Source organism: Typopeltis vanoorti, chromosome 19, assembly GCF_054136105.1.
Source record: "Typopeltis vanoorti isolate ZY-2024b chromosome 19, IOZ_Tvanoo_1.0, whole genome shotgun sequence".
NCBI classification, from domain to species: Eukaryota; Metazoa; Arthropoda; class Arachnida; order Uropygi; family Thelyphonidae; genus Typopeltis; species Typopeltis vanoorti.
The window spans coordinates 76,663,422-76,686,473 of record NC_143567.1 but is presented as its reverse complement, the minus strand read 5'-3'; the positions used below and the strand labels follow the sequence as shown (position 1 = coordinate 76,686,473).

The 23,052-nt window shown below is 35.6% G+C and overlaps 1 protein-coding gene across 2 annotated transcripts in view; it reads left to right on the top strand.

Moving 5' to 3' along the window:
• Nucleotides 1-23,052, top strand: part of Cep97 (centrosomal protein 97kDa) — a 208,006-nt gene that overhangs the window by 48,607 nt on the left and 136,347 nt on the right. For both annotated transcript variants that reach the window (XM_090409279.1, XM_090409280.1), the window contains exons 4-6: nucleotides 3,406-3,461; nucleotides 16,245-16,346; nucleotides 16,584-16,697. In XM_090409279.1, the coding sequence (XP_090265405.1) occupies nucleotides 3,406-3,461; nucleotides 16,245-16,346; nucleotides 16,584-16,697 (272 nt within the window). The remainder of the gene's footprint in view (nucleotides 1-3,405; nucleotides 3,462-16,244; nucleotides 16,347-16,583; nucleotides 16,698-23,052) is intronic.

The following is a 23,052-nucleotide window of genomic DNA, read 5'->3' as shown; positions in this document are numbered from 1 at the left end:
ACAAGCTGAGACCAGCAAGTTATTGTTCCTCTGTATTGAGCCTTGATAAGACCCCATCTAGACTACTGTGCCCAGATATGGGCACCAGGGTTTCTTCTTGATGGGGAGGAGGTGGAGAGGATCCAGAGACGAGTGACCAAGATGATAGTAGGTCTGTGGAATGAACCTTATGAGAATAGGTTGAAGATTTGTGGATTGCAAAAATTGGTCGATAGGTGGAAAAGGGGTGGTATGATTGAGACATTCAAATTACTGAAGGGTTTCTATAAGATTAATCCAGAAGATATTTTTGACAATAGGACTGGTGGTGGGAGGACTAGGGTCCATACATGGAAGCTGGGCAAGAATGTGGTTAGCAGGGGTGTTAGAGCTAGGTTTTTTACTTGGAGAGTGGTGAATGAGTGGAATAAGCTGCCAGAGTCTGTTGTGGGTGCTATGACCGTGAATGAGTTCAAGGCAAGATATGATAGATACTGTGTGAATATCGAATAGTTGTTCTTGACATGATGTTAGGGCCTTCCTCGATGAGTCTGTCGACTCCTTGGAGTTGCCTGGAATAATAATAATTATTATTATTATTCCTCCATGTTCTTCCAAAATCATTACAACAAGAGCTGCTGTCAACCAGCAACCTTCTGCAGTTCATCCTGAAACTCACCGAACCAAATTTGTCTCCTGTTTCATTCCATGTACTTCTGTTCTTTGGAAACTCTTTCCCTACTTTGTCTTCCCCAAAGAATACAACCTTCAGTTGTTCAAAAAATGTGAACATATTCCTCCCTTCTTATTCTCTTTCCCACACGTCACTTATCTACTATAGATCTTGTGATGTTCTGTGTGTGTGGATCAGATATATATAAAAGAGAGAGAGAGCTGGTTCGTGAAGAATCCATGCTATTTGTTCAGATTTAAGATAATTAAAAATGGTGTGATATAAAATAAATTTCCTTTTTGCAGATTCTTTTTATATCAGAATGTAGGCTAGCTGATTGATAACTGTTGATAATTTTCTGGACAGTAGTTTCATTATGATTATTAGTTGTCAAAGTGATTTTTATTTTTTATTTAATTCTCCCAAAAGGGAATGAGAACAGCAGATTGCATAGGTTCTGTGTAGACTTTTGATAATACCTATCTTTTGTGATAAATAAATGATGTGAAGACTGATGAATATATCTGCCATTGAAGGAAGATTTCTTATAAATGGAAGAATCAGTACTACCTCACATTCATTAGTTAATTTTAATTGTTAATAAGATCAATGGATTATTAAAGTATTCATATTCAGTGGTGAATTTGATGATGGAGTACAAATCGATGGATACCTGGTTTTTGTGATGATTATGGTATGAAAATATGAAAACCAGTGAATTATTAAAGTACCCAGGAGGAGAAAACTGTTGCTGGATTTGTGTTTAATGGTGAATTTGATTTGAGAGTACAAATTGATTTTTATTTTTAACATTACTATAAATACTTCTTTTAGTATGATTATCTTATTATCATATTCCCTTTCCCATATTCTTTGGTGGACCTTTCAAGTGTTTTAATAAATACTGTAGATTTGCCCATTCTTCTAAATTTGCTAAATCAGTGATTCAACAGGGTATAAAATATAGCAATTTGTGTTTGAATTTCTTTAGAAATCTGCTCTGCTTTTAAATTCATTAAAATTATTATTAGTAAGTAATGATCTGTTCTTCTTTACGGCTGTGAAATACTTTACCATATAAAAGCAATATGGTATTCTTTCATTAGAGATCATTGGCAAGCTGAGGATTTGATAATCTTGTCCCCTAGAGACATCTTCAAACCACTTCATTAAGGTGGTGGTCTCATGCTATGTGATAAATTGTTTTTTTTTTTTTGCCCTAAAGACTTTCACAGACATCCATCCCATAATGAGATTTGAGTTTAGCATGTTGGTTGGAGAGTGGAGATACTGTCCACATGGCCAACCAGGCTGCTGGCATTTAATTAATCAATAGATTTCTGGTCTCAAAATATCCAAATGTCGTCCAGCTGTCTTTATTAAAACATAATTCATAATTTTTTATTTGTTGTAAAGATAAGATATGTTACTTCATTCTATTTGTTTATCTTTTGAGACTGGAAAGCATAAAATTAGACCTCCCAGTTGGTTTCTGATCAAAGGAAACATTTCCATTGAGGGGTTTCTCAGGTTTGGAGCAGAACTTCTATATTTGTTTAGGCGTAGGAGTTGCTATACTTGAAGATAGCACTGCAAACTCTAAATAATACCTCAGTCACTCAGTACAGGATGGAATAATGGTGAAGGTAACTGTTTACTGTCTTGTATCTTTCCTTCTTTTTCAACAGAGCTTGGAACTTAAGGCAGAGGCATTCATAATGTAGAAAATATCATATTCAGTTTGCTCATAAATTTTTTTTTTCCTCTATACTTCTGATATATTGCAACCTGAGTCATTTCTGAGAGCAGTCTGAACTAAAAATTGACTACATCCATGGGCAAACCCTAAATTTCAGGGAGCTGAACATTGAATGATGAAACCTGAATGAATATCAGATTTTTATTGAAAAAAATGAATATAAATAATCTGGTTTAGGGATTCTGATTTGCCGATTGGTTTGATTATTCTTGCCGATGACAATATCAAAAAATCTCGAGTTTGAATACTAAGTCATGACGAACCTGTAAAGGCTTTTCAACTAAAGATGAGTTAGCCAGTCTGATATGGGGGGTAGGGGATTGTCAAGGTTTTTCCTCATGGAAATGTATGCTTTTTCATCTTACAAAGCAGAGAAACCAGTCAGAAGAATTTGTTTAATCAACACAGTACACTTCATAGTCTTAATTACTTTGGCTGTATTTCAAAATAACTTGTAATGTGAAATACAACCGCAATATCGCAGTTGTGAGGTTGTTGCAATGTCTGTGCTTTAGTCAGAAAGACTTGTGCTTGAATCTAGTCCAGGATATGAAGAACCTTTATAAGTGCTTTTCAACTGAATGGGAGTTAACCAGTCTCATAATGAGGTGGAAAGGTTTTTCTTTCTGTAAACTCAGGTTTGTCTGCCACATGCATGCAATTACAGCAACAATGACCTCGTAGCCTTCGTTGCTTAGAATGCAATGCTAACCACTCCAGTCTGAGCCAAATCTTAAATTTATATAATTTTCTTTGCCAGATTTAGATTTCTGTTAGATTTAGATCACATTATTTTGTTTCAAGTGTACATCATTCCTATTTAAGTTTTTCCACGATTTAAGTGTAGAAAACTTATTCCTAAGATGAGCGTTGATTGGAATCTCACTGTATATTGACTTTATGACTGTTTAGCATAGATGTGAGTATTAAATTATTGTGAATGATTACTTGAATATGTATATTATACAAAGATCAGTGTAATTGTTTGCAATAGGTTTAAAGGAACTTTCTCATCTGACTTGGCTGAATTTATCAGGAAATAATATTAAGGTAAGTCAGTACAATTTTTATTTTTAATTTGCCAAGCTATATATATATATATATATATTGAATGCGAATTAAAATATTTTAAGGGAAAAGTTAGTCTCAAATTTCAATTTGATTTTTTTTTTCTAATTTTTATATTTCAAAAATTAAAAGTGTATATTAATAAAAGAATTTGTTTTCAACTGTCAATTAGAGCTTGATAGACATGTACAATTTCTTTATATATATATATATATATATTCATTCATTCCCCCCCTCTGGTAGATAGGCTTATACAATGGTTACTCATAACTGTTATTTTTCAGGAAATAACAATGTATACTAAAATATTAATTATAAAAACTTGAATACTTTCCTTTTTGGGCAATCTTACATTGCCATCATCAGGGATCACAAAAAAAAATATGTGCATGCAGCACTAACATTGTGCAAATCAGGCTAAAGAAAGGACTCTTTCTTTAGCCTGATTTGTCACTCATCAGGACAAATTTGTCCAAAATTTGTCCTGATGAGTCCAAAATGGTGGGCTAAATTGAGTAGTCTTGACTATTGTGCTAAAGATCTTAGGATGAATGCTTCCCAAATTTGGGGCAGTTTCATGCACCCAAATTCTGTTGAGGTTTGGAAAATTTTTCAGGGATGAGGCAGATTCAGCTGAGGAATAGCTTTCATATTTTTATTTCAACTTATGCAGTTAACAGACATAAATATACATAAATAAATATAAAAGTTTATTTTTCACTTGGTTAGACTATAATAAATTTAGTTTAATCCTTTATCTACAGCGCTCTTCTATTTAAGCACTCTACAGCGCTTGACCGCACAAAGAAAGGGTCTGGTGGTTCAAATCTAGTCGCCGACTAGAGGAAATTTTTCTAAGCCTTTTTTCGACCGGTTCCCGAGTTAGTCGATCTCTGGCACGGGCAAGCGGGTTTTTCCTCCCGGAAACTCGGGTTTTTCGTCCCGTAAACTCGGGTTTTTCGTCCCGTAAATTCAAGAAAATCGACCGTAGAACCCACATTATTTTCAGACATTAAATATATTGTGTTAAGGTTAGGGACCACGAGATGGCGGCACATTTGAGCTGTCTCTCTTCACTGTGTACCGCTTAATTAGTGATAGCCTTGGGCCATCTATCTCCGATTGGTACCAGTGGAGATTGAACTGCCCACTCAGTCTCCAAAAGGTAGATAGGGCTAAATGGCCTCGCCTACTCCCGTATACGGGAATAAAAAGGCGTTAGCTGATTTTTTTTTTTTTTTTTTTTTAATCCTTTATCTAAGTGTGAGCAAAGAAAGTTTATGCCTGAAAATATCTTCAGGACTAGGGTAAGGTAGTACAACACCAGGCAACTCGTAGCAAAGGTGGAGCAAGCTACCATCACTCCTATCCCAGTATCTCCCATAATGAAAAACACATCTCCTTGCGGATATGTATAATGTTATGCATTAAGGGAAGGGCCACTATCTAGACTAGTTTAGACCTTTATTGAGGTCTCTTCAGTGGGAGCCAGGCCCAGAGGTGGAGATACCAGGCATAAGCAATAGTGAGGTCATCTTTACCTATAGGAGTTGCCAAATGGTGTGTGACCTTTTTATTAAATTACTCTGGATTTAGAGAAAGATGTTGAAAGTTTATTTTTCACTTGGTTAGACTATAATAAATTTAGTTTAATCCTTTATCCAAGTGTGAGCAAACAAAGTTTGTGCCTGAAAATATCTTCGGGACTGGGGTAAGGTAGTACAACACCGGGAAACTCGTAGCAAAGGTGGGGCCAGCTACCATCACTCCTATCCCAATAGCCTCCAAAATATTCTGGAGGCTATTGAAAAGCTTAGAAATGGAGGAAAGAGTACTGTAAAAGGAATCAAAGATGATAATGGTGACATGAAAATTGAAGATAAAGATATTCTAGACGTCTGGAGTAATTACTTTGAAAGACTGCAAAGTGAAACAAACAGTGACGACATGATGGTGGGAAAAAACTCCCAACAGGAATGCAATTAGGAATGCTTAAAGTAAAAACAGTCATCAATAACCTGAAATGTTGAAAAGGCATCTGGAGTAGATGAAATTCAGCCAGAAATGCTCAAATATGGAGGTATAAAAGTTTTCCAGTGGCTACACTGCATAATTCAGAAGGATTGGTCAGAAGGTCGAATTCAAGATGATTGGAGCGGAGCTCTCATAGTACCCATCTATACAAAGGGAAATAAAACTGAAGGTGAGAATTATAGAGGTATTTTCCTATTGAGTGTTCCTGGTAAGATTTATGCAAGTATACTTGAGAAACGGCTAAAAACAATTGTGGAATAGAAGCCTGGTGAAAAAGAAGCTGGATATACAAGATGCTGTTCAAACCAATTTTAACTTATGGATCTGACAGCTTGGTTTGAAATAAAACACTTATCAAAGACTAGAGATCTCTGATATGAAAGTTCTGAGAAAGATTAGTGGAATGAACAGACGGCAGTATCACATTAAAAATGAAGATATTAGGAAAAGTACTTGCCATTGTTATCATTCAGGAGTGTGTTAGAAGAATTAATCACAGGTGGTATGATCACTTAAACATAATGGGAGAAGAAAGATTAGCAATTGCCAGGTTGGCAGGGAAAAGACCCAGAGGAAGACCAGGATATAGATGGATTTATGTAGTAAAAAGTGCCTTAAAAGTCGGAAACATAAGATCTGATAATATTGGAATCTTGAGAGATAATAGATTAATTTGGAGGAAGAGTGCTGATTGGAAGTTAGTAATGGATAATGTAGTAATCAGGTCAAAAAAGAGTTGATTCTAGATTTGGCATTCTCTGGCATGATTGTGCAATTAGTGCCATCCTTGTGGCAAAAAATAATCATGAAAGTGTAATTTGAAACATTTAAAATCCTATTTATAGCTGCTGGTTGAGGTTTGGATAAAAGTAGGTCATGTCTGGGATGTCTGTAAATAGTGATTTACATGATTTTTGGTGAAGTTGATTTTGGAAATAATTTTTTGGATTTATCAGTTATGGATGCTGTGGATCATTCTTTGGGCACTATGCCAAGAATTATATGGAGAAAAACTTGAATTCCTTTGAAGGAAGTAGATAGTATTTGGAAGACTGTTGATTTTTTTCTTTTTCAGTTCTACAACATTTCTGTAATTTCAAGGAAATATTGCTTAATCAAGTTGCATTAAGTCAAGTTTTCTAAAATTTTGGAAGCATTAATTTTAAGACCTCCAGTAGCCTGAATTTTCTGCATTCAAGCTTTCCAAGGATATTTACTAGGATTCATATGTAACATCTTTTTCATTCCCAATTTTGAATATCTACTTGTATACTTTATTATAGTTGTCTGTCTGTATATGTATATTGTTTGATGCTTTGAAAATGCTGGTTTAAAAACCAGTAAGTCTTAAAATTCATGTTTACCCTCAATATGGCATACATTATCATTCAACTAAAAACCTCTTATTTCATCCTTATTTTACCAGAATTCTCAGATGCCTACAGTTTTTATTGGTTTGATTAACTTGGATGATTGGTAAAAGTTGTAACATTCTCCGATTTAAATTTAGAGACTCTAATGTCAATTGAAATGGATAAGCCAATTTTCCTCCAGTCTGATAATTGGCTTATCCGTTTCAATTGACATTCGAGTCTCTAAATTTAAATCGGAGAATGTTACAACTTTTACCTTTTGGTTCAGATGACCTTGGTTCATTTTATAATGTAATGCACGAACATTTATAAGGACCCTTTCTTTAAGGTTACACGGTGATCAGCATTCATATTTATGAATTTAGGGACACAAAACACACATGTTGAAATGATTATTTTACTAATTATTAATAAAATAACACTTGATGTTTCGACCCCTGTGTTGAAGTCATCATCAGAAGGATACATGTGTATAGGGAACCAAGCTGCATGCTCTTGCACTCTATACCGGTAAATTAAATCTACGCTGTTAATTAATCTTTTTCTTAGCTTGACCTCTAGCAAAAATAAAATAAAATAAAAATTGAAAAAATAAATTTAAAAAAAATTAAATAAATCAATAAATAAAATAAATATACAACTACAATAAACTATGCTAAAGTCCTCATGTACTAAGATTCTTCTGGATTTATACAGTTCAGATTGTTATACTATGATTTTCTTCAGGACTTGTACAGGGACTTGGTATGTTTGGAGTGTGTGGTCAGAAAGGCCGGTTTTTCCAAAATGGAGGTATTTAATGTGTCGTTTGTGTTCATCCTTCCTAATTGGGATGTTTCGCCCTGTTTCCCCTATGTATGGTAGGTTACATGTGCATTATATTTTGTATACCCCTGGGTGGGCTAGGTGTGGAAGAGGATCTTTGGAAGAACTGAGTAGGTGTCTTAATTTTGTCAAGGGTTTAAAGGTGGTTTTGAGGTTGTATTTGTGTAGTGTTCTGTCTATTTTTTCAGAAATGCCTCTAACATAAGGTATGGCAATAGTATTCTTGAAATCTTTTTTGTTTTTACTAGTATCTCTGGAGGATCTTGTGAATATTTTTTTACTATATCCATTTTTTATAAATGTATTTTTGATTATCTTGTATTCCTGGTTTAGAGCTTGTTCATTTGAACAAATAGTTTGAGCTCTGTGTTTAAGGGTGCTTATGACACCTAGTTTTTGTGTTTGGTGGTGATAAGAATTTTTGTGTATGTACTGGCCTGTGTGTGTGTAGGTTTGTGGTAGACTGAGAAGGAGAGACAGCCTGAGGGAAGACGTGTAACGTGTCTAAGAATGGAAGAGAGTTGTTTTTTTCTATTTCAATGGTGAATTGGATATGTATATGTTTTTTGTTCAGGTGACTAAGGAATGTATTTAGTGATATTGATGTGCCACAGCTTCTTCTCTCCAGAAACTTGATTTTTGCATTCTGCAAGGAAAGTAAACTGGTCTATGAACACACAGCTACAGTCATTATATGCAGTTCCTGTGACTCTCAGCTAGACTAGTGAGTGGGTAATGGGTGCTGAAGCTTTATCACTGTGTGATCCCATCAGGGGTTGGGAATAACTTGAGGGAAAAGAAGAATGCAGCTGCCATTAGTCATGGAAGTTTGTGGAATCAGATTAACATTCTTTATAGAATCTATTTGAGATATGAAATCTGTTAAAAGAGAGAGTTGAGGACATAATCATCCCAACTCTATTACTAATTCCATGTCCATTTCTCAGATGTGGAAAGTAGTCATAATGAATCATTGTTTAAAATCATGAAATTATAATCTTGCAGAAGCGTAATCAATTTCCTGTAGACAATATTCCTTTCAACATTTGCTAAGTTCCTCTATAACATTAGGATGATGTTGTAACATTATACCATTCATTTAGAAAGACCTGGTTTCATTTCCATCTAGTATATGAGGAACCTTTATAAGGACTATTCAAGTAAATCTTTTTTTTTTTTTCACGAGTTAGATAGTTTTCATCTGTGTTTTACCCTAGTGTAAGCAAACAAATATATATTGGTAAAATAAAGTCGAGTGTGATATACTTGCCAACCCAGCAAAAAAACTTTTGGGCTATACTGTATTCAGAATAATACAGTATCACACAGTAATAAAGCTTTTAGACTATATTGTATTAAATCATAACTGCTTATGATATGGGGTTTTATATATAATCAATATAGTAGTAATACCGGTGATTTTGTTGTTTTACTACTTGTAAGAAATACTATTATTATTATTACAGTTGACCCTCAAACAACAACTGGTTTGAACTGTGCAGGCCCACTTATACAGGATTTTTTTCAATAAATATATTTTGGAAAATTTTTGGAGATTTGAAAAATAACTCAGACGAACTGCATAGCCTAGAAATATTGAAAAAGTTAGTTTATTTTTCACTTGGTTAGAGTATAGTAAATTTAGTTTAATCATTTATCCAAGTGTGAGCAAACAAAGTTTGCTCCTGAAAGTATCTTCAGGACTGGGGTAAGGTGGTACAACACCAGGACATTCCTTGCAAAGGTAGAGCAAGCTACCAACACTCCTATCTCAGTATCTCCCATAATGCAAAACATATCTCCTTGCAGATATGTCTAATGTTATGCATTAAGGGAAGGGCCACAACCCAGACTAGTTTCAACCTTTATTGAGGTCTCTTCAGTGGGAGCCAGGTCCAAGTGGAGATACCAGGCAGAAGCATTAGCAGGTCATCTCTACCTATAGGAGTTGCCAAATGGTGTGCCACCCTTTTTTTAATAAATTATTCTGGATTTAGAGAAAGATGTTGAAAGTTTATTTTTCACTTGGTTAGAGTATAGTAAATTTAGTTTAATCCTTTATCCAAGTGTGAGCAAACAAAGTTTGTGCCTGAAAGTATCTTCAGGACTGGGGTAAGGTGGTACAACACCAGGGCACTCCTTGCAAAGGTGGAGCAAGCTACCAACACTCCTATCTCAGTATCTCCCATAATGCAAAACATATCTCCTTGCAGATATGTCTAATGTTATGCATTAAGAGAAGGGCCACAACCCAGACTAGTTTCGACCTTTATTGAGGTCTCTTCAGTGGGAGCCATGCCCAAGTGGAGATACCAGGCAGAAGCATTAGCAGGTCATCTCTACCTATAGGAGTTGCCAAAAGGATTAAACTAAATTTACTATACTCTAACCAAGTGAAAAATAAACTTTCAACATCTTTCTCTAAATCCAGAGTAATTTATTAAAAAAAGGGTGGCACACCATTTGGCAACTCCTATAGGTAGAGATGACCTGCTAATGCTTCTGCCTGGTATCTCCACTTGGGCCTGGCTCCCACTGAAGAGACCTCAATAAAGGTCGAAACTAGTCTGGGTTGTGGCCCTTCCCTTAATGCATAACATTAGACATATCCGCAAGGAGATATGTTTTGCATTATGGAGATACTGAGATAGGAGTGTTGGTATCTTGCTCCACCTTTGCAAGGAGTGCTCTGGTGTTGTACCACCTTACCCCAGTCCTGAAAATACTTTCAGGCGCAAACTTTGTTTGCTCACACTTGGATAAAGGATTAAACTAAATTTACTATGAAAAAGTTAGATATGTCATAAATGCATAAAATATATGTAGATATTAGTCTATTTTATCATTTACTACTATAAAATATACACAAATCTATTATAAAATTAAAATTTATCAAAACTTGCACACACAAACATTAACAGACAGTACTTGCTGCCATCTGCAGTCTAGAGAAATGTAAACAAATGTAAAGATGCAGTATTAAATCATAACTGCCTAAAATTATCTATTATTAATTAGTTTAATTAATTGGCATAAAATAAAAATTTTATAACAATTCATTCATTAATGTATAGGCTAGGCTACTATAAAGCAATCATATTGCTGCTGCTTCATTATCAATGCATGAATCATTATACCTGTAAATAAATATGAATTTCTTTTTCACATTATCTTTTCATTTTTGATGACTAGTGTTAGTAATATGTATAACATCTACAGTGTTTTGTATCATATTAAGACAATATTGATGTAGTACTAACAGACATACGATTCATCTTGTAAACAGACAAAATAAACTCACAGTATTGATAAGTACAGTACTGTAAATGTATTTTCACTTCCTTATGATTTTCTTTAATAACATTTTCTTTTCTTTAGCTTACTTTATTGTAAGAATACAGTATATAATACATATAACATACAAAATACGTGTTAATCGATTGTTTATATTATCAGTAAGGCTTCCAGTCAACAGTAAGTTATTAGTAGTTAAATGTTTTTGGAGTCGAAAGTTATATGTGGATTTTCGATTGCATGGGGGTTGGCATCCCTAACCAACCACTGTGTTCAAGGGTCAACTGTATTATTCTAAGATCCCATAGAATTAAAAGAGGCTCTTTGTCGTACACAAAGCTCATCATACCATACCTTTAACATATCCAAACTCTCTATAGACACTATGCCCTCAGGCAATGCATTCCAGTCATTCCCAACTCTGTGCAAAAAACTTTCTTCTCACGTCCTTCTTATACCCTCCTTATACAGCTTCCAGGGATGCCCTCTTGTTCTCTCCCATCTCCCACCATTTTACAAAAAATCTCTTTAATGTTAATTAACTTGTACCCTTACTAACTTGTACGTATTACCTCTCTTTCTCCTGTCCACTAGACTCTGCAAAGTTCATCGTCTGAACATTCCAGAGATCAGAAACTATTTTGATTAATTGCCTCTGGATCCTCTCCAACATATCTTCATCCTTTTGAAAACCAGGTGACCAAATCTGTGCACAGTATAAGTCTGTGCGCAATTGTGCACTGTACAAGTCAGTATTCTCTGCATCATTCCCAGAATTCATTGTGTTGCCCTCACAATTTTGGCAATGTGTCCTGTAAATTTCGGATCCTTATCCACCCTCAGATCTCTTATTTCCTCCACCTCCAACAATTTATTCCCACCAAGAGTAAATTCTACATCCCATCTTCATTTTCTAAATTTTAAAACCTTACATTTTGCACAACATTGAACACCTGCAAACAAGTGAATATCCCCCATTCAAGTCTGCTCCAATTTCATTATGAGGGTTGTTTGAAAATTTTGGTAAATTTCCAATAGACGGCGACACAACTCGTTCATTCATACCAGTGTTGGAATGTATCATCTTTTTCATGACCCTTGGCAAAATTTTAGCCACGTGCGATGCATAGTTCTTGTTTGGCAAACATTTAAAATAACCCTGTTCGCATTTTTCATAAAAATGGAGAAAAACGAGTTTCGTGCAGTGATAAAACACTTTTATTTGAAGAAGTGGACGGCCACGCAGATCAAAGCCAAGTTAGATGCAGTTCATGGAGACTCTGCACCAGCATTAAAGACTATATATTTTTGAATAAATGAGTTTAAATGGTTGTAAGTCCATCGAAGATGAAGCATGCTCTGGATGCCTGACTGAGGTCACTACGAAGGAAATGATTGACATAATCCATGGTATTGTTATGGAAGACTGCTGAGTGAAAGTGCATGAGATTGTAGGCATCTCAACTGAACAGATGTATAATATCCTGCATGAAAATTTGCACATATAAAAGCTGTGTGCATGATGGGTCTGTGATTGTTGACTGTCGATGAAAACGCACTTCAACGCAGTGTTTGGCGATGTTTAATTGCAATTTGCAGGATTTTTTTGTGTCAATTCGTGACTGTAGACAGAACTTGGGTCCACCATTATGCACCCAAGTCCAAGCAGCAGTCAAAACAGTAGACAGTGCTCGGTGAAAGAGCACTGAAAAAAAGTGAAGACCATTTTGTCAGCTGGTAAGGTGATGGCCACTGTTTTTTGGGATTCCCAAGGAATTATCATGATAGACTATTTGGAAAAGGATAAGACAATAACAGGAGTCTATTATGCATCATTGTTGGACCATTTAAAAGAAGAACCGAAGAAAAAAATGGCCAAGATTGGCTCACAAAAAAGTGCTCTTTCATCAAGACAATGCACCGTCCCACACATCAGCCATCACAATGGCAAAATTGCACGAATTGAGGTTCGAATTGGTTCCACATACACACCATATTCTCTGGACTTGGCCAATTTTTAACTTTGGGAACTTTAAGAAGTTCCCAAAGTTAAAAATTTGGCTCGGTGGGAAAAAATTTTCCTCAAACGAGGATGTCATCAAGGCTGTCAATGACTATTTTGCACAATTTGACAAATCCTACTTTTTAGATGGGATGAAAAAATTGGAAACTCGCTGCACCAAATGTAGACTTTGATGGAGACAATGTTGAGAAATAAAGATGATTTTTTCCACAAAAATGTGTTTAACTAATTTTTTTTACCAAACTTTTCAAACAACCCTCGTAACATACAGGTTAAACAGCAATGGCCCTAAAACAGATCCCGAGACACATCACTAATGACTTTCCTCTTCTTCAGGATATTACTTTCTCCATGCATGGCTTGCTATCTATCAGATTACCACTCTCTGATCCAGTGTGCTAGTCTTATATCCAGTCCTATCCACTCTAGTTTGATTATCAACTTATGTGCTAATCTGTTGAAAGCCTTTGAAAAATCTAAGTGTGCTACTGTGTATCCATCTCCCCTCGTTGAATGCAGCTGTCATCTTAATGTAATAAGTAGATTACTAAAACATGACCTCCCTTTAGCAAATCCATGCTATCCATCAAAGATAACGCCACTGTTGTAAACCCATTTCTGGATCCTGGTTCTCGTCAGCCTTTCCAACACTTTAACCACTACACCTGACACACAGATTGGCCTATAATTTGATGCTTGAGTTCTGTCAAATCCCTTATGAAGCAGTACAATCTTGCTTTCCTTCCACTCATTTGGAATTTGACCAAATGTAACTCATATTAAACAAATATGTTGGGGCATATGTCAACTTGCTAGCACATTCCTTCAAAATATGTGGTGATATATCAAGTCCCACAGCCTTATTAACATCAAGTTTGCTCATTTCCTAATATACTGCTTGCTCACTCAGTCTCTCCTCCACCTCATCCACTGCTCTCAAATTCTTCATGATGTCACATTCACAAGGAGGAAAGACCTTTATGAATTGATCATTAAATATCTCAACTATATCCTTCGCAGCAGTTGTCCTTATACCATTTTCTCCAATCAATATCATCCTACCATACTTTTTTTGCTGTCTACATATATTGAAAGAACTTCCTAGGATGTTTTTGGCTTCATTAGCTAACTGCTTGCTCATAATGCACTTTTGCTACCCTTACCGAGTCATCCTCCTTGCCTATTCTTTGTACTCTTCACAGAATTGATTATTACCACTCATCTTATATTTCCTCCATAATGCCCTCTTTCTCTGTATTGCATGCTTAATCTCTTAATTCATTTCACACTTGCTTTATTTAACCTTCTGATCCTTAGAATACAACCTTAGACTTTGCTTCTACCAGATAGTGTTTGAATATCACCAAAGCAGCATTGATTTCCTTTCCACCCAGCTCCTCATTCCATGCTGCAGCTGTCTCCTGAGCTTCTAATAATCACCAGCTTTGTAGTTCTACATATACACTTTCCTCACAGAGGTCCTTACATGGCTGGCAACCACCAAGGTAATCACTTTAGTTGAGATATTTAATGATCAATTCATAAAGGTCTTTCATCCTTGTGAATGTGACATCATGAAGAATTTGAGAGCAGTGGAGGAGAGACTGAGTGAGCAAGCAGTCACTCTCGCTAACTGAAGGGAGATTTATTATTATTATTACGTGACACTTCCAGGGAGTCCAAAGACTCATCGAGGGAGGGCACCTACTCTACAACTTTGTCTCCACCACTCACAATCCACCAACTACAACTAACCACAACTACACCAATGGCATCTACTGCTCATCGCCACTACCACTAGTATTTTCACAGACAATCACAAACATCCATGCCCACAGTGGAATTTGAATCCGCAGCCTTTGGCTGGAGACCGGATACGCTAACCATTCAGCCCACCAGGCCGGCTGCTATTTGACAACCTCATTTATAATGACATCCTCTGACGAGATGATCAAATTAAAGACCCTCAATCCTTATGTGCCCTCAGTTGCCATCTCATCATCGCATCCATATTGCCATAATTAAAATCACTCATAATGATCCCTTTTCCTATTTGCTTATACGTTTCATTGTTGGAGGCATTATGGGATACAAAATTGCAACTTGAAATTGTCATCTGCTCCCTGTATACATGCAACTTGGTCACAAAGATGCTTCCTGTACAAATTTTTGTGTACTTATTGGGTACTCTAGGGTAAAATGTGGATTAAAACAGAAGTATAGTTTTTTGCCAATTTTGTGGTATATTGGTCATCATCATCTTCCTTATACCCTCTTTTACCTTGCGGTGTCGAGGGTCCATTGATCATCGGACCTCACTCCGTTTACAGGATAAGGTGGTCAGCCTTATGCCCCGGTGTATCCTATGGCCTGTAGTGTTGAGTTCTCAAGGCCAGTTTGCCTGCTTTGCGGGATGAAAAACCCCAGAATAAACTGGGGAAAAAACCCTGCTGTCCACGCCCAAGACTGGCTAACTTGGCTATGGCTGAGGAAGATCCTTCAGCTCCTCATGTCACCGACGGGAATCGAACCTAGGACACTCCTTCCCCAGGCATATGGTTGCGAAGCGCATAACCACTAGGCTAACCGCGCGGACTGGTATATTGGTATGAACTTAAATAGTTTCTCACTCACTTAAGCAAGAGTGGGTAGATTGATCTGTGGGCTCTTTAAGTTTACATTGCTTTGTTTTTATACTGAAAATACCTTATTCTGTTTGTCTGTTTAGACAAAATGTTAGTCAATCTGGTTGGTAAACTTGATTCTAAATGATTCATTACATGTAATTAATTCTGATTTAAAGTTGATTAAGACCTGAAAATTCAGATTCTGAATTGTTTTTCATTTTGATGTCATTGAGATTCAAAAATATGTATTTATTATTTAAGACTTAACAAAAATTTATACCTGATGTGATTTTTCTTTTTCTTATGTGCACAATGATCCTTAAGTCAGTTTGGTATTGGTGCTGTGGTGGAAGTAATTCATGTTAATCGCATATGAAAATCTATACTTGTAAAAATATTATATATCATATATATTTCTCCCACATAAATTGACAATATTTGCTTTGTTTTATCATAAATCAATTTTTCCCTTCTAATTATTAAAAAAAAAAAAAAACTATCCTATTTTGTATCCTATTAAGTAAAACAGTTAATTCTTTAAAAAATTCAGTCATTAATTTGTAATTTTTCCCTCCCCTTCTGCATCCAGAGTATTCAGAATTTACAGCATTGCTCCAATCTCACTTACTTGAATTTGTCAGTCAACAGTATTTCATCTCTTACGGATATTTCCTATCTTACCAAATTACAGGTATGGTTATTAATGCTTCCTTATAATTGATTTATTTGAAAATACGATTAAATCTTAGTAAATATACCGAGTGAATTAGCTAACTTTTTTTTGCAAGCAATTTATTACTAGAAAGTGAGTTTTATTTTAGGATGTTATCCAATCAAACAAGTTGGATAATTTTAATGTAATAATAGAATGAAATTGTGTTCTTTATGTAACTTTAAAAATTTTAACTATTCTTATTTATATTTTCAGACACTGTACCTTAATAGGAACCTCATTTCTACCTTGCGGCATGCTTCTACTTACCTGCCATCTTCTTTATGTGTGCTGTCTCTTTCAGATAATTCTATCACAGATCTGAATGAGGTAATTAAAAACTTTGTTTTAAGAATTATTGCCAAGGAATTTCAGTTAGAAAAATTAATTTTTTTTCTCAAATTGTACACTTCTACTTTCGTTAATTTCTTGACCTATTCAAATCATATTTCAAGAACAAAATTGAGAGATAAGACAGCGCGGACCTGCTTGATCCAAAACTTAAATGAGCAATCCTCTTTATACAAAACGTTCATTGTATCTTTCTCTCATGATTATATAGTGGTCAGCATTCATTGAGTAGAAATTATGGAAACAAACACGTGTTAGACAAACAAGTTACTTTCCTTAAAACTAAAATAAAACAATCCTCAACATTATGACATTTACATCAAGTCACCTTCAGGAGTGCAATAATTGGTGTGTGCCAATAAATATCATCAAATTCCTGCCATGTACCTTCAAGGGGGTGTACAGGATATGATAATATTACATGAAAAATTTACATCATTACCAACTTCCTGTCTAGAATTTTCTTCCAAATCAGTCTGTTACCTGCCAAGACTCCAATATTATCAGATCTTATATTTCTATCTTCTAAGGCACTTTTTATTGTATCAATCCACCTATCATACACTAAAATAAAGTTACATCACAATACACTTTAGTAAGCTACAGCATAACTCTTCTGTTAGCCTTTATCAAAGCCTGGCATTTGGTGAGGGAAATATTAAAAAAAAATATATTAGTAATCAAGTAAATAATTAAAGTGACTTTAGAAATTAATTAAATTCTCAACAGTCCTGTTATTTTCAGGTTCTGTTTAATTCATCATTCTTTTTGAGATTGGGTTGACGAATCAGCATTTCACAAGCTCCTTTGAATTTTCTTTCATACCAAGTTTTGATGCAATCTTAACATTAGTTGCAGAGTTTTTTTCCAGAACCAGATTAAAGTTCTTCCTAGATGCTGCCTGCATAAGAGAATATCTTTAAGAGAGTTTTGAAGTTACTTGTTTTTGTCCCACTGAATCCAGTTGCAACAAAAGCATTTATTTGCATGTCCCCTTTCAAAGATATGGGATATATTTAGGAAAAACTAATGCAAAAGATGTATGAAATTTCTTAGGAATCTTGATATGCTATATTTTGGTTAACATCTTTTGGACTAATTAAGGCTTAATTTAATATTCTGCTTGTTTCAGTGTCAATATTTTTTTATACCTTTATTAGTTTACACTGCATGAACTCTAGTAATGGCCTCTTGATTATTGTCAGCACTATAGATAAAATATTAGTCAATTGAGTTAATAAAACTTGATTCTAAACATTTGTGTATTTATTTCCATCTTAAAGTTTAGGTCTAAAAATTATTTTTTTTTTGTAATACAGTTGACTAATTCATATCTGAAACTGTACAGACAGGTGTGTGACAAGAGTGCACATTATTTATAGTACTCATAAAGGAAAATAAAACTGAAAATGAGAATCACAGAAATATTTTCGTATTAAGTGTTCCTGGTAAGATTTATGCAAGTATACTTGAGGAAGTCTAAGAAAAATTATGGAAGGGAAGCTTGGTGAAGAATAAGCTGTATTCAGGCCAAATACAGGTTGTCAGAATCAGATTTTCACTTTAAGACAAATAGTTGCTTAAGGGTCAAAGCTGTATAACTGAGAGGAGACCTCCACATAGCCTTTAAAGGAATGCAGAGAACCGACCAGGGCTTCTGACCTAATGTCCAATCCTCGCCTTCTCGTGGTGCACCCTGTTGGGTATCTACTTGGATACTGAACGAAAGAGGATGGGCTGACAATTTGGGATTTAGCCAACCAAATTGTATTCTAATTGGTTAAACCAAAATAAAAAATGATGGTACAACATGACAAAATTTCATGCCAGCTGGGGCGTCGCCCAGTTAAACAAGGCCCCCATTGTTTTCGCCAGGGAACCATGGCGAACAGCGAAAAGTCAGCTACTGGAACAAATCTGAAAACAAACCCAACTCAACATCACCAGAGTTAAAGATCGGTACTATCAACATAAGAAGCCTGAATGGCAAAGAAATGGAGCTAGCTGAGGAATTAGATAAATACTAGATCAACATAATAGGGGTGACTGAAACAAAAATGACCAAATCCGGTGAGATCTTTCTGAGCAATAAATACAAAATGTTATATTCAGGCAATGACAATGAAGGAAAAGAAGGAGTAGCCATAGTATTCAACACAAAATACGAGGCTAATCTTCTTGAATGGCAGTTAGTCTCAAGTAGAGTAATGTGGTCAAATATGAGAATGGGGAACTGGACAATGAGACTTATTTGTGCCTACTGTCCCACAGAAGGTTCTACTAAGGTAGAAGTGGAGGAATTTTTTGATACTTTAGAAAAAGCAACTGACACAATGAAAAAGGAAAAGTTGGTCCTTGTTGGGGGATCTAAATAGCAGAGTAGGAAATGATTGTGAGACATACAAAAATATTTTGGGAAAATTTGGAGAAAAGAGCAAAGCTAATAATAATGGCAAATATCTGTTGGATTTTTGCTCAGGACATGGACTGGTTATTACTAACACCATGTTCCAACCTAAAAATGTCCACAAATTCACATGGAGAGAAGAGGCAAGGAATAAGAAAAGTCTCACTGACTATGTTATTGTTGATAGTGATGTTTTCTCCCTGGAGCAGGACACCAGAGGGTACAGAGGATTTGAAATTGGAAGCGATCACTATTTAGTTTTCAGCAGGATAAAATTGAATTTCATATTGAAAAGAATAACATGTAAGAAAGTTTTAAAGCGAATAATAGTTGAGTAGCTCTCAGATGTGAACTGTAGACTAAAATACACAAAGATTATTGAAGAAAAAATGAAAGAGTTTGAGAACAGGAATCAAACCTTGGAGATTCAGTGGCAAACTCTGAAGAAAACATTGATTGATTCTGCCAAGAGAGGCATGTGGTGAGGTTGTCTGCAAGGATAGAAAAATCAGAACTCCCTGGTGGACACAGGAGGTTAAAGAGGCAGTGAAGGAAAAGAAGAAAGCATACCAAAAGTTCTTGTCAAATAAGTCAGCTAGTGCTCTTAGAGAATACAGAGACAAATGCAAGAATGCTAAACACTGTGTAAAACTAGCTAAACAAAAGTCATGGGAGGACTTTGGCAAGAATATAGAAAATAAATATCAAGAAGGTGGCAAAATATTCTGGAAGTTGTTAAAGAAGCTTAGGAATGGAGGAAAGAGTGCTGTAAAAGGAATTAGAGATGATAAAGGTGACATGAAAATGGGAGAAAAAAAAGATATCCTTGAAGTATGGAGTAATTACTTTGAAAAACTGCTAAATGAAACAAGCAGTGATGATAGCACAGTGGTAAAAAAACACTGACCAGGCATGCAGTCAGGAATACATATCCATACTTGAAGTAGAAAAAGCCATCAAAGGCTTGAAATGTGGAAAGGCAGCAGGAGTAGATGATATTCGACCAGAAATGCTGAGGTATGGTGGTATAAGAGTCTTACAGTGGTTGCACTGCATAGTTCAGAAAGCCTGTACACAGGGACGAATTCCCGATGATTGGAGTAGAGCTTTCATAGTACCCATATATAAAAAGGGAAATAAAACTGAATGTGAGAATTACAGAGGTATTTCCGTACTGTGTGTTCCTGGCAAGATCTATTCAAGTATACTTGAGAAACAGTTGAGAAGAATTGTGGAAGAAAAGCTTGGTGAAGAACAAGCTGGATTCAGGCCAAATAGAGGCTGTCAGGATCAGATCTTCACTTTATGACAAATAGTCGAGAAAACATAGGAATATAACAAAGATCTGTATTTAAGTTTTGTTGATTTGGAAAAGGCATATGACAAGGTACCAAGAGAGAAGCTATTCAATATGCTACAGTTATATGGTGTCAATGGGGCATTATATCAAGCAATACTTAGTCTTTATTTGAGTTGTAAGTCAGCAGTTAGAATTGAAGGAAGTACAGGAATATGGTTTAATGTTAAATCTGGTGTGAGACAAGGATGTACATTATCCCCTCTGTTATTCATTGTTTATATGGATCACATTATGAAGGAAAATGGTATTAAACATGATATCAAAATTGGAGATGTTAATGTCTGCTCTTTACTTTATGCAGATGACGTTATACTTCTAACTAAATCCACTACAAGTGTGCAAGATTCTCTGACTAAATTGAATAACTGTTGTAATAGATATGGTATGAAGGTCAGCAATAAAAAGACCAAGACAATGAAAATAGGCAGAATCATTGAAAATGTCAACTGTGTTTAATGGAGAACCTGTGGAACAAGTGAAACATTTCAGCAACTTAGGCACGATTTTTACTGAAGATGGTAAATTAAATATAGAAATAGACAACAGAATCAGCAAAGCTGGCATGGTAGGAAGTCAATTGAATAAATTCATATGGAATAAGAAAGAAATTAGTCGGAACACTAAATTAGCTGTATACAAGACTTTGTTCAAACCAGTTTTAACTTATGGATCTGAGAGCTGGGTCAGAAGTAAAACACTTGACCAAAGACTAGAGATTGCAGATATGAGAGTCCTGAGAAAGATTAGAGGCGTGAACAGATGGCATCAATGGCAATATCATATTAAAAATGAGGATATTAGGAAAGAACTTGACATTGTCAACATCCAGGAATGCGTTAGCAGAGCTAATCTCAGATGATATGGTCACTTAAACAGAATGGGCGAAGAAAGATTAGAAAACAAGTGTTCTCTGCCAGATTGGCAGCAAAACGACCCAGAGGAAGATCAAGATATAGGTGTATTGATACAGTACAAAGTGCCTTAGAAGATAGAAATATAAAATCTAATAATGTTTGAGTCTTGACAAGTAACAGACTGATTTAGAGGAAAATTGTAGATAGGAAGTTAGTAATGATGTAATTTTTTTCATGTAGTACTATCATATCCTGTACACCCCTTGAGGGTACATGGCAGGAATTTGATGATGATAAGAAACTCGAAGATCGAAATCTAAGAGTTTCATGCCGAAGAATGTTCGGAGAGTCCATGCGTAAGTCAAGACCTGGTAGTACAACACTAGGGCAACTCGGAGCAAAGGTGGAGCAAGTTTCGATCATGTCCTTAATATTTTCTCATAATGTAAAACGCAGCTCCTAGGAGATGTATTACTGTTTTACATTATGAGGGAAGGTCACTACTCAGACCGGTTTCAACCTTTATTGAGGTCTCATCAGTGAGTAGGTAGACCTGGATAATACCAAGGTTTAAGTGAACAGAACTTGCATACTTTATTATTTGGTATCATCCAGGTCTACCTACTCGCTGATGAGACCTCATTAAAAGTTGAAACCGGTCTGGGTGATGACCTTCCCTCATAATGTAAAACAGTAATGCATCTCCTAGGAGCTGCATTTTACATTATGAGAAAATATTCAGGACAGTGATCGAAACTTACTCAGAGTTGCCCTAGAGTTGTACTACCAGGTGTTGACTTATGCTTGGACTCGCCGAACGTTCTTCGGCATGAAACTCTTAGATTTCGATCTTAGAGTTTCTTATTTGGCTTTGAAATAATGAAGGATTTATTATCCCCTTAACTTAATTTACGTCGCCAAAAAAATAGCCTCTTGGCTCTTTATTTTAGTAATAATAATATATGGGTACACCTTTCTGGCAATTCGTATAGTAAAGTGCGTAAGTTCTGTTCACTTAAACCTTGGTATTATCCTCTCTTTTAGTGTTACACGGTGATCAGCATTCGTTTTTGAAATTATGGATTCTACAACCGTGTTAAAATAACTCTTTTTATTATCCTGACGTTTCGATCTTGGTATTATCCAGGTCTACCTACTCACTGATGAGACCTCAATAAAGATTGACACCGGTTCTGGGTAGTGACCTTCCCTCATAATGTAAAACAGTAATACATCTCCTAGGAGCTGCATTTTACATTATGAGAAAATGTTAAGGACAGTGATTGAAACTTGCTCCACCTTTTCTCCGAGTTGCCCTAGTGTTGTACTACCAGGTGTTGACTTATGCTTGGACTCTCCGAACGTTCTTCAGCATGAAACCTTAGATTTCGATCTTCGAGTTTCTTATTTTACTTTGAAATAATGAGGGATTTATTATCCCCTTAACTTAATTTATGTAGCCAAAAAATAGCCTCTTGGCTCTTTATTGAAAAAAGATGTATATCAAATCCATTATCCCTCAAAATGCCTACTACATCGTCAGCATGTGCTAATACTTTATATTTCCTTTGTAGTTAAAGGAACTATTCCTCACACAGCATGTGTATTGTTGGCTTCCTGCAAGAAAGGTCCAAGAGCCAATGCAAAGAGTAATGGACTAATAGGGCAGTCTTGCTTGACTCCTTTTTTGAATTTTGACCAGGTCTGGTAGGC